The sequence below is a fragment of the Rutilus rutilus genome, assembly GCF_951802725.1.
Source record: "Rutilus rutilus genome assembly, chromosome: 17".
NCBI classification, from domain to species: Eukaryota; Metazoa; Chordata; class Actinopteri; order Cypriniformes; family Leuciscidae; genus Rutilus; species Rutilus rutilus.
The window spans coordinates 6,691,593-6,704,644 of NC_140230.1; the positions used below are offsets into that span (position 1 = coordinate 6,691,593).

The window sequence follows — 13,052 nt, forward strand, 5'->3', positions numbered from 1 at the left end:
AGGGTCTACCGCTTACACGAGCGCTTGGTGAACTTGCGCAGTGACTACAATCTAAGGCTCAAGTCCAGCGTCAGTACTACTACTCACGTCTCCATGACCCAGAGGTCTACGCAACGCGTGCGACCCGAGCTGGATGAGGTCACTCTCCGCTATGCACAGGACCTGTTAGCCTGGGTGGAGGAGAACCAGCGCAGGATCGATTCCTCCGAGTGGGGCGATGATCTTCCGTCTGTGGAGTCTCATCTGGGCAGCCACAGAGGTCTTCACCAAACCATTGAGGACTTCAAGGCTAAGATTGAGCGAGCACGAGCAGATGAGGTACTTGTTTTTTCAGGGTTTTTTTTTTTACGAATTGTTCATTAACTTTATTGTCAGCCACCGCCAGCATTAAAAAAAAACTGTTTGAGTAAATAGCTGAGAAAAATTCATTTTTGTCAAAGACTACATCCTGATCGGATTTAAAACGATGATCGAAACACAGATGTAGTAGATCGAGTCCATCAACACCCTCAAAGCGTCACAGTCCTGTAGCTCGTCCTGGGTCGACATTTCATTCAGTAACATTAGGCAGTTTTGATTTATATGCTGTTTAATGTTGATGATCGTGTTATTTTACATATGTATTTGCTTACATATGCTATCGCTTGTTTCTGCTTCTTTTTCGCCTGTGTTTTGATCCTGAGGTTTTGTGTCATAGTGCCCCCTACCGTATAAAAGTGAAAACACGGAGAGCCGGAAATTTCTCTCAACGGTGGGGACAGAGTTAATAACAAATTATGCAACTATTGAAAGTATATATGCTATATAGCTAATCTCAACTGCTCGATTGTTTATATCATCATATAAATGTAAACTATATTATCGCACAGCTCTTTATATACAGTTGAATTTATAAGTTTGTCCAACTTCATCTGCATACACACAGTATTCTCATGAAGTCGTATCTTTTTAGAACGGCTTTTAGAACTGATTGAGTGAACAGGATTTAATTTTGTTTGTGTGACTGTATGTAATTGCTTTTGTTGTGTTATCTATGCTGGTAAGCACTTTGGTCAATGGCAGTTGTTTTAAATGTGCTATACAAATAAAATTTGTATTTTATTGTATTGTATTGTAAAGCAATATATACTAGCAAATCTGAGCCACGTAATTGTTTATATCGTCTCAAAACGTGAACTATATTATCACACAAAAATATATTAAAAGTTAAGTACCGGTATATAAGTATATCTACAGTGTATTCACATAAAGCGAATAGCACTGTGCAATTATTTTTCGCCCAGCTCTAATCTACTAAATGCGGCTATAAGGCAAGAAGATAATAACATTAATATCATGATTTACTGTAAAGCTGCTTTGAAACAATGTGTGTTGTAACTTGCAACTGGACAAAACAAATGTAAAATTTTATCTTTAACTTTAAAGAGTTGACGTCTCTACCTCTTTGTATATTTCAGAACCAACTCTCGCCGGCTAGTAAAGGCACATACAGAGAATATCTGGGCAAACTGGATCTACAGTACAACAAACTGCTGGTGAGTGTTCTGACCAGTAGCTATTAAAAATCATTAAGCCGGTGCACTTCCATGTAAGCATATGCTGTATTTTTCTTCTCTCTAGAACTCCTCCAAGTCCCGTATGAGAAATCTTGACCATCTATATAATTTTGTCAGTGCCGCCACCAAGGAACTGATGTGGCTTAATGACAAAGAGGAAGAGGAGATCAATTACGACTGGAGTGAACACAACACCAACATGGGTGCAAAGAAAGAGAACTACTCAGTAAGTAAAGCATTTTATAAACCCGTTTACTTGTTTAGGGTTAGGATTAAGGAGAGATTTTTTACTTTGATTGGTTGAGATATGGGTTGTTCCAGGACTTGTTGCTTATTGTAGTTGGGCGTGTAAATGGAGAATATTTTACAGTGTGAAGTGCTGCTTCATGGCCTAATTAATTCCCCAGGGACTCATGCGTGAACTGGAACTTAGGGAGAAGAAGGTCAATGACATCAAGACCACTGGAGACAGACTCATTAAAGACGGCCATCCAGGCAAGAAGACTGTTGAGGTACGGCATTAACTACACTTCTTATCATCTTATTCATATTTCTAATGTGCTTCAATACTTAAAACTGCAGTGTACCAAAGACGGTCTCACAAAAGACGGTTCAAAGCGTTTCTAAGGAAGCTGATTTTTAGAAGGAAACTGTCTGACTCTTAGATTGCAAACAGGAACATAGTGTATTAGCAACACATTAGCTGTTTGATAACATAGTCAAGCCAAAGGCCAATCATATCAATTACCATTATGTGTCCGACGTTGTGAAGAGAAACTCATTACCATTCTGATGCATCGACTTGTAGACGAACCTGTAAAATTCACTCTTCGCTCTTTCACTCTAAAACCAGTATGCCATTGTGCAACGTAAAGTTGAACTGGTGTGAGTAAGTGGAGGCGGAGACTAATTTTAATATAATTCACGTATACTAAATGAACCAAGGGTGTAAAGTTACATTTAAGCTATTTTAAGGCATGAAGAAATATGTCACTTTGATTATCAAAGATGAGTTTTAAGGGATAAAATTATTGACTGCAGGGAACAACAACAAAACGTACTGACCCCAAACATCTGGACGCTAGTGTTGTATGTGTTACATGTGTGTTGTGTTGGTGATCTTCAGGCCTTCACCGCAGCTCTGCAGACCCAGTGGAGCTGGATCCTTCAAGTGTGCTGTTGCATTGAAACTCATCTCAGAGAGAACACTGCATACTTTCAGGTACTGCATCATCAAATGCCCGTCCAATATAATGTAATCTCTGTTGGTCAAACATGTATAAGCAGCATCCTTCTCTTCTACCTCCCTTGTCTGTTTTACCAATAGTTCTTTGCTGATGTAAGAGATGCTGAGGAGAGGATGAAGAAGATGCAGGAGACCATGAAGAAGAAGTACATGTGTGACCGCACCGTCACTTCCACTCGTTTGGAGGATTTACTCCAAGATGCTGTTGTGAGTTTTAGTAGATGGCTTATAGGGTAACACTTTAGATTAGGGAACACTATTAACTACGAGTTTTCCCCTCAGTAAACTCCTAATTTCTACTAATTGATAGTAAGTTAGTTGTAGTAAGTTTAGGTATTGGGTGGATTAAGGGATGTAGAATATGGTCATGCAGAATAAGGCATTAATATGTGCTTTATAAGTATAATAAACAGCCAATATGCTAGTAATATGCATGCTAATAAGCATTTTGTTAATAGTGAATAGTGTTCCCTAATCTAATGCTGGTATTTGTTTTGCTGGTGTACAGTTATTGGTAGTGATCTTTTTACTGCAAACATTTACTAAAGAGATCTTGTACTGTAATATTGCAACACTGACAATGATTTATTTGCTTAAAAGTCATCTACGCAGACACTCACTTGAATTGTCATCATTTGACAACATCAAGTAGTGTTTTATTTCACATTGGTAATACTTTACAATAAGTTCTCATTTGTTAACATTGTATTAACTCACATGAACTAACAATGAGCAATGTATTCTACAGCATTTATTAACCTTTGTGAATGTTAATGAACTTGTTCATGTTTATGTTAGTTCACAGTGCATGTTCTAATGTTAACAGATTCAGCACTTGATCTTAATAGTGTTTTAGTAAATGTTGAGATTAACACTAAGATTACTAAATCCTGTAGAAGTATTGTTCATTGTTAGTTCATGTTAACTAATGTAGGTAACTAATGATAACAAATGAAACCTTATTGTAAAGTGTTGCCAACATTTCTTGTACACAACGGTATACAATGAAAGAAAGAAATCAAATTGAGAAGCTTTGAAGTAATAGCGTTTCACCACAGGAGGAAAGAGAGCAGCTGAACGAGTTTAAGACTGACATCGCCGGCCTGAACAAGAGAGCCAAATCTGTGATCCAGCTGAAGCCACGGGACCCCACCACCTCCGTCAGAGGAAAACTGCCCATCCAGGCCGTGTGTGACTTCAAACAGATGGAGGTAGACACAGTCGCGTTCGCGCTAACACACACTCGGCCTGTGTCTTGTGCTGCATGCTTAAATCCCTGTTTCCTGTAACAGATCACGATGCACAAGGGCGACGAGTGCGCGCTCATCAACAACTCCCAGCCCTTCCAGTGGAAGATTCTGCACCGCTCGGGCAATGAGGCCGTTGTCCCGTCCGTCTGCTTCCTCGTGCCGCCCGTCAACAAGGACGCTGTCGAGAGTGTCTCCAGGTGTGTTTACTTGCATGTCATGTGACCATCAACTGTCATCAGAGAACCATGAACATGCGAATGTATCATTCAATTATTAAAAATATTAACTTAATCTCAGAGAGATACACTACCAGTCAAAAGGTTTGGATCTGTAAGATTTTTAATGCTTTCAAAAGAAGTGTCCTCTGCTCACCAGGGCTGCATTTATTTGATTAAAAATACAAACAATAAAAAACAGTAATATTGTTACATATTATGACAATTTAAAATAAATGTTTTCTATTTTAATATATTTTAAAATGTAATTTATTCCTGTGATCAAAGCTGAATTTTCAGCATCATCACTCCAGTCTTCAGTGTCACATGATCCTTCAGAAATCATTCTAATATGATGATTTGATGCTCAATAAACATTCATTACTATTATCAATGTTGAAATGTTTTTTCAGGATTCTTTGATGAATGGAAAGTTCAAAAGGACAGCATTTATTTGAAATCCAAAACTTTTGACTGGTAGTGTACTTCGAGTAAATCTTTTGTGCCAAAGAGGTACAGTTATTAAAATAAGTTTGGTAACCCGTGCCTTCGAAAAATAGGTATCTCATAAGGATGCGTACATTTGATTCCTACTGTTCATCATATTGTGAGTGTTCCTCTGATGCCTAAAAATGCTGTCTAGTTTGGCAGCTCACTAAATTTGGAACAGCTCCTGTACATTTCTCTTTTCTTAGTGGACAGTATGACCTAAAACACATTGACTAATGTTTGTGAGTGTTATGTTGATGTTTCTCACAGTCTGGAGTCTGGTCACCAGCAGACACTGGTTCTCTGGCAGAAACTACACGCCGACCTCAGGAGTCTGCTGTCCTGGCAATACCTGATGAAAGACATCCATCTCATCCGCTCATGGAACATCACTATGGTCTGTTCTCTGCTTTATTCATGGCATTTAGTCACGTCTTGATGTTTGAGCCAGATAAGGGATGACGAAATGTATTTGTGAAACTTAGTTAATGTACAGGCTGAATATTTCCCTCTAGCATATGTAAAATAAACAATGTGTGCTCACATCAGAATCTTATATCACGATATTTAGTAATTTTATCACAATGTTGTAAATTTTGCTTTAAATAGTTTTATACTAAATTACGTAAATTAGGTGAAAACGCGAAGCTGTTATTTTATTTTATTTTTTATTAATGCATGTTTCTATTAAGTAACTAGAACGTTTGGGGTGTGAGTGTTTGCAGTTTACATTATTGAACAAAATGTTCAAGTTTCATCAAGTTGTTTAACACAGACCTTATTTTACTCATAAAAACAAACAAAAAAACATTATTAAAACTAACAGGAAACCAGTGGCAAATTAGTCTTGCAGGATTTGATGTCAACTTTATTGCACTTCAACAAAATCACTTGTTTTTTAAACCACAGGGCTGAAAAACACGTTTATCATGTCTACGTGTAAATCTCCCAGCCATAGTTCTACAGTCAACAAGATGGGATATTTACCTCTAACTCCTTAACTTGATTTTTTTTCAGTTGGAGATCCACTGAGTTATATTTAGGAAACTAAACAAGGAGAATTGCTTTATTGAATAACAGCCCTTCAAGGGCCCTCCTAAACAAATTAAAGAGAAGAGAAGTCGTCATTTGACTGTTTTAACATCTCAGAATAAGTTTGCTATAGATTGTCAATTTTAGACAAAAAACTAAATTAAGATTATTGTTATCCCGTCATAGCATTAATCACGGGAAAAGATGCAAATATAACCATTTTGAATTTGAAAGAAGCTAAGGGTTTATATGTTTGTCCACTTATGTTTCAGTTCAAGACGATGAAGTCAGACGAGTACCAGCTGATCTTGAGGAACCTTCAGCTGCACTATCAGGACTTTCTCAAAGACAGCCAGGACTCAAAGATTTTCGATTCAAATGACAACGTGCAGATCGAAAGGGACTATAAGGAGACCACACAGTATTTCGACAAACTGCTCCGCACCCTGGAGAAAGGTACAGACTTCACCTCGCAATAAACATGAAGCCCCTGACAAAGCCCAATGTGCACCACCAAACACTTTTGAAAAATGAGGGTGATATTTTCACGGATGTTGGGTAACTGTTAAATTCACGTTACAGGAGCCGCTGTCAGAGCACAGGGTGAGTCTTGTGCTCCTGCTGACAGTCATGAGCAAAGTTTGGTTATCATGGATGAGCTGCTTTATTAATGAAAAACGTGTTGTGTCAGCTTTTGTCATTGTTTCGTTCCTGTGGTTTAGCTAACTGCGCATCTCTACAGAGTGTGCATGTGTTAAAAACTCAATCTAGTAGCATAATACAGAGGAAAAAACTTGCACTGGTCAAAAGATGAATTTCTGACTCTGTATTGTTCATATATTTGTAGTTTAGATGACATTTAATAAGGGGAATCCAATGAAACGTGTTGGATTTCCAACATGGAATCCTAAAATCTAAATAAAGGGACGGATTTCCTAAAAAAGGGCAAATTAGCATGAGAGTGCAATCCTAAAAAAGCGCCGATGTGAGCGGAAAGTTCTGCTCGTGATCTGCTGACGACACACAAATTAAAGAACACAGATCCAACCGGATCATTTCCTTGATTACACAATCTACCAAGAGCAGCGAAAATTAGCGTCTGGTTTAAGACAGGCTTTTCTTGGATGGCAAATAATGGCGCAAATACCAGTAAATTGACGAGCGCAAACCTTAGTAAATCACCTTGCAAGATTCATACTCTCCTACTTTTGAAATGGAAACTCTACAAATGCATGTGCATTAAGGTCAGCCGCAAAAATCACTGTCGACACCTTTTCAGTGCTAATTTTTCACTGTGTGTCTTTAGTAAATCCTGACAGTAGCTTTTCACGGCAAAAGAGGTTTTGTGCTTGTTGGCAGAGGCTATTTACACTTATTCCGCCCACATTGTATGATTGAGCCAGAGAAAATTGCAAAACAATCCACCTTTTTTCCATATATGCAACTATTTTTTACAAATCAGGTCAGAGAGGTGTTTATTTTAAATAAAAATGAAGAAAATATTCGAAAAATGGAAATAAAGTGCCTACCGGATATTTAATAGTGGGAATAAAGAGTTTATCTGTAGGGTTATAGGTAGGGGTATTGTCCTAATAAGGCGGCATCCATTTATGCTTTTAATAAATATTACCATGCACACTGAATTTATACTGTTTTATAATACAATACATTGTGGTGCAAATAGTATCTGCCACTATTTGCACTAAGTATAATTAGCATTTAACAACTATTTACACTTAAACACTGCTATTTTCACTTAGTGTAAATAGCATCTATATATTTGCACTTAGTGTAAATAGCATTTAACAAAGAAATAAGGGTCACACTTTAGATTAGGATACAATTCTCACTATTGACTAACTATTAATTGTAACTTTTGTCTCAGTAAACTCCTAATTACTGCTTATTAATAGTTAGTAAGGTAGTTGTTAAATTTAGGTATTGGGTGGGATTACATATGTAAAATATGGTCATGCAGAATAAGGCATTAATATGTGCTTTATAAGTACTAATAAACAGCCAATAAATTAGTAATATGCATGCTAATCAGCAGCTAGTTAATAGTGAGAATTGGATCCTAAACTAAAGTTACTGAAATACAAAATTATATTTTGCTTAAAGTTTTCATGCTAGTTAACCATATATATATATATATATTTTAAATTACACATTTTCACAATTTACACCATTTTATGTACTTTTAAATTTGTGATGATTTAAATACAAAAATATTAATATTAATACAATAATATTTATTTAATAATATATTTTACTGTCATAAGCTGTAATAGTGCCTGAAATAGGCTTCATTTTCCTCATGCATAGTATTATATATAGTTTCTTTTCTTTTGATTTCGGAATGCCATTTGTACCACTAACACTGAAGGAATGTGTGTGACATGAATGTTGGCTGCAGTGCACAAATAAAGGGAGAGATAAACTGTTGTTTATTTAGAAGACCGTAATAACAAATCTTTTATCTTCACAGGTGAGCAGGATGAATCCACGAGCAAGTCGTACATCACCCAAATCAAAAACCTGCGCCTGCAGATCGAAGATTGTGAGTCTCGCACAGTGGCTCGTATCCGACAACCCGCGGGTAAAGACCCGCACAAAGACTGCATTCAGAAGACTGCAGAACAGAAGGTACGACCGTCTTATTTTATTCTTATTGTAATGCATCCAGATGTTTTGTAGCTCATTTATTAAATCTTATTACCATACTGCAGAATAAATTAAAGACCGAACAATAAATATTAAAACAATCTGAGGTATATGAGAGTAATAAGAATGAGATTTTTTTCTCCTGAAAAAATAAAAATAAAATAAAATACACTTGCAAATTATTTGCTTGATAATGGTGTGAAATATGACTCGGACCATGTTCATTGGCATATTTAACAAAATGGATCAGAGGTTCTGAGAGTTTCTGTTTCTGCCTCAAACAGAAAGTGCACGTGGAGTTGGAAGGTATTAAGGTGAACCTGGATAAAGTGTCCCAGAAAGCTGAGGAGGTCCTGGCGTCCCCGGAGCAGTCCAGCACCCCCGTCCTGCGCTCAGAGCTGGACATCACCCTGCAGAAGATGGACCAAACCTACACCCTGTCCTCAGTGTACCTGCAGAAGTAAGGACCACTCTCACATAAGCAGTATTTGTCGTTGCACAACATATCCATTGTTCAGAATACGAGTCTCAAGGATGCTGCTTTTCATTCATGTTCTGTCTCTAATTAACTAGCGTGTACACTACCTGTCAAATATCTGAAAGAATTAAGATTTCTCTTATGCAAAAACTGTTTTCAACATTGATGATACTAAGAATTGTTTCTTGAGTAGCAAAACATCATATTTGAATGATTTCTGAGGGATCATGTGATACTGAAGACTGGAGTAATGATGCTGAAAATTCATGGGAAAAAATTACATTTTAAAATATATATTACTGCATATTCAAATCAATCAAATAAAATGCAGCCTTGGTGAGCAGAAGAGTCTTAATTATTTCACATGACCAGTAGTGTATTATTATGTACTAATTTAATTAGGCATAAGATTAGATCATGGCATCTCTTTCCTTTGTAGACTTAAGACAATAGAAGTTGTGATCCGGAACACACAAGGGGCAGAAAATGTCGTGAAGATATATGAGAATCGCCTGCGTGAGGTTCACACGGTTCCTACAAACGTCCAGGAGGTGGAGAACTACTGTTCCGAGCTCAAGGTAACATGGGAGGAAATATTTAGTGTTCAATGATTGACCCTTTGTTTTATATGACACTAGGTAAATCTTGTACTATTTATTTAATATATACAGTGTTGCAGATGAGTGGTGCGCAACCTTTGTGACTGCAAGACTCCTGTCAACTCCAAAATTCGGAGGCATGACAATCCTAGTTTCCGTAGATTAAATTTCAGGATTCCAAAAGTTTTAAGAGCTGAATGTTCTTCAAGGATCCCTCTTTTTTAACCAATCAATTTACTTGATGTTTCCAGTTGTTTGTGATTTACTGCATAAGTAAGAATAAGTTTTTACAATTTTCTACCCAAATATTTTAGAGCTTGGAATAACTACAATTCAGTCAGGACCACTTCGCCAAGTATGGATAAATAGATTTATTGCGATAATATAGCATACAGTTAGTGTTGGCGGTATGGATCTGTTCTGGGCAAAACTCCTACGCCTGTCCATGCAGCTATGCCTGGACAGAACGGGAGAGCAGCAAGGCAAACCCCCCATGGGGTACAGAACAGAACCAGTATATGCATGATTACAATTCTCAATTACATGAGTTGAAATGAGCAATTACATGTGAAATACAATATATATAGACAATTTGCCAAGATTACACTGTAAAGAAAACAAGTGATCAGAAAGATGAAGGTTTGGTTAGGAGGAGTTGGGGTTGGAGGAGGGAGTTTAGATGCGAGCAGCAAGCTATGTGGGAAATGCTGAAGGAGTGTGAGATTTAAGTGTGCCGCTGAGATAGATGTCGACACCTGATTGGACCACGTCGTGAACAGCTGGCTAACAGCTGATGCGGGCTTGGCTGACGTGCCCTGCCTGAACTAACGCGATGCTTGATAATGTTTATTCATCATGGAATTTAAATTTTGTATTTTATTTACATTTCTTAGCTTTAGAAATCACACTTTAAAATAAATTTGAAAAATGAATTCTTTATATATCCCGATTTTATAGTTGTTGAGGGGGTGAATTTAAAATATAATGGAAGTATATCGATTTAGTTTTAGTTATTATAATGCTTGTTTTGTCTTATTTTAAATCAAGTAAGTCATTAAACCACTTTGGAAGTCTGCTGAGGCTACCTAGGGGGTCCTGAACCCTTGGTGTAGAACTGCTATCTAGATATATGAATAGAAAAAAAGTTTAATTGTCTAAAATAGGATCAGGATTTAGTTTAGTGGACCATAAAGGTGAAATGTGGCATTTCTTTGGCACCTCACTGAATAGCAAAAATAATGTCTGTGTTCAAACAGGTTTCCCAATCTGCCATTGTTTGGGCAAACATATAGTATGCTGGACTGATTCTCAAACCAACAGATTATGATTTGAAGAGCCACAGTGTTGCACTTTTTGGGGAAAATCAACTTTCAAATGACTTACTTAGAGATGACTCTGCAAATTCAACTGGAAACAAGAAAATATTTTAACAAGGAAAAAAACAACCGAGTTATACACCCAAAAATGAAAATTCTCTCATCATTTACCCACCCTCATGTCGTTACAAACCTGTATGATCTTGGAAAATAAAAGAAGTCATTTTAAAAATGGTTGGTACCCAAATATTTCTTAGTGACTTCCATTATTTAGACCAAAAAAATACAGCGGAAGTCAATGGGAACCGAAACTGTTTGGTTACCAACATTCTTCAAAATACAGGTTTGGAAAGATAAGATGGTGATTAAATTTGACAACATTTTCATTTTTGGGTGGATTATAGTTTGAGTCAAGACTTTTTGCCAAATGTTGGGATTTAATTGGTTATTTTCATGAAAAAGCTTATATACTGTATGTACAATGTAGTTACGTTAAATTTTATTTTGGGATTAAGTCAACTTGTTCTTGTATGTTCAGAAAATGCGTGTGGATGCAGAAACCCAGCGGCCCGTGTTTGATGATATGGAGGGTGAGCTGGCCAAGGCCACATCGGTCAGCCAGCAGATGTCTCGGATTCACACTGAACGGGACGCTGAGCTGGACCACTACAGACAGCTCCTGGGCAGCCTCCAGGACCGCTGGCGCGCCGTCTTCGCCCAGATCGACCTGCGTCATCGCGAGCTGGAGCAGCTTGGCCGGCAGCAGGGCTACTACAGGGAGAGCTACGACTGGCTCATCCGCTGGATCGCAGACGCCAAACAGCGGCAGGAGAAGATCCAGGCAGTGCCTATTACTGACAGCAAAACACTAAAAGAACAACTGGCACAGGAGAAGGTACTGAATGACACAAGCTTTCTGTAAAGGGCCTTTCAAACTGCTCTCTTTAAACCTCGGGTAACAGCCAGATTTAACACTGGGTTAAGCAATGCTTCACACTTGTTTTAGAGTTTTATAGTGAAAAGGCACAATATGTACGATTTTTGGATTCAAATATCCAAAAACCACTAGAACAGCGGTATATATTTAGCTGACTTGTGTACTTACATTATCCCAAAGGTTTCCAACGTTTAATGTTCAAATGTTTAAATCCGCGATTTTAATCAGCGTAACGTCCCGTGTCATTGCACCGCCTGTCAATGACGTCATATCCACGTTACCCTCGATTTCTGGTTTTACTTCCATAGAAACCGTGGAAACACCAAAGACACTTTAATATATTATGTGTTTAAATAGACAGGTGAGTAATTGTTTTGATACATTTATCGACAGAAAACGAATCATTGCTATATAGCGCAACACGGTTAGTCTTATTGTTTGAACCTGTTGTTTTCTTAATATACCGCGAGTAACATCTTTGTACCCAAAAAGTAAATCAGACAACACTATTTTGTTGCTTACATATCAATATCAGAAAGAGCTTTTTTTGTAGTTACAGTAATATGGCATTTTCTCCACCATACAATGGTTTAAAATGAATTACATGCCGTTTAGCAACACAAGTCATCCAGCATTTATTGATTATTGATATTCTAATATCGATCTAGTTCACTGCTGTGCGCAACAAGAGTCTCATAGCAGCCACTGAACGAATGCGCAGAGTAACGTTATAACATAACTTTCAACACACTCAAATGTATTTTTAGTATTATATGATTATTTAAGTGATAAAGCGTAACTGTAACTTTCCAAATTCAGGGAAAAAGGAGGCGGACGGTCAACGTAACTTTAATTATAAAATATGCATAAACAACAAAATGAAAGGAGCGACAGCGGCCGACTGCAGCATTATAAGCATGATAAAAACAGCCATGTAAATTGTCCCAGGTCCTCACTCGTCCTTCACTGTAGTCATTCTTTCTTATATCCTTCTGAAGCTCCTCCGTGAGACTCCAGACCAGTGTCTCTCATTAGCATTCGCTTCCCAAGGCTCTCGGCTCCGTCCTGCTTCATACCACAGTAATGTTAGTAAAACTTTACTATATTAGCTCACCCATGAACATGGTTTCTGCCTATCCGAGTCCCGTCGGATATTTCCACTGGCTGTGGAGGTGAATACAACACCTCCCATGATTCCACGCTTTGTTATTGTTTTGAATAAGTGACCTCTATCTGCGAAATTTACATAAAGTACTGTGCCTTTAAAAAA

General features: G+C 37.6%; 1 protein-coding gene across 1 annotated transcript in view; it reads left to right on the forward strand.

Moving 5' to 3' along the window:
- plecb (plectin b) overlaps positions 1-13,052 on the forward strand; it is an 80,602-nt gene that overhangs the window by 52,133 nt on the left and 15,417 nt on the right. The window contains 15 exon segments of the mRNA XM_084435277.1: positions 3-318; positions 1,458-1,535; positions 1,621-1,782; positions 1,964-2,068; positions 2,683-2,778; positions 2,884-3,009; positions 3,861-4,013; positions 4,095-4,249; positions 5,027-5,153; positions 6,061-6,244; positions 6,371-6,391; positions 8,277-8,434; positions 8,737-8,912; positions 9,370-9,508; positions 11,384-11,740. Of these exon segments, the coding sequence (XP_084291403.1) occupies positions 3-318; positions 1,458-1,535; positions 1,621-1,782; positions 1,964-2,068; positions 2,683-2,778; positions 2,884-3,009; positions 3,861-4,013; positions 4,095-4,249; positions 5,027-5,153; positions 6,061-6,244; positions 6,371-6,391; positions 8,277-8,434; positions 8,737-8,912; positions 9,370-9,508; positions 11,384-11,740 (2,353 nt within the window).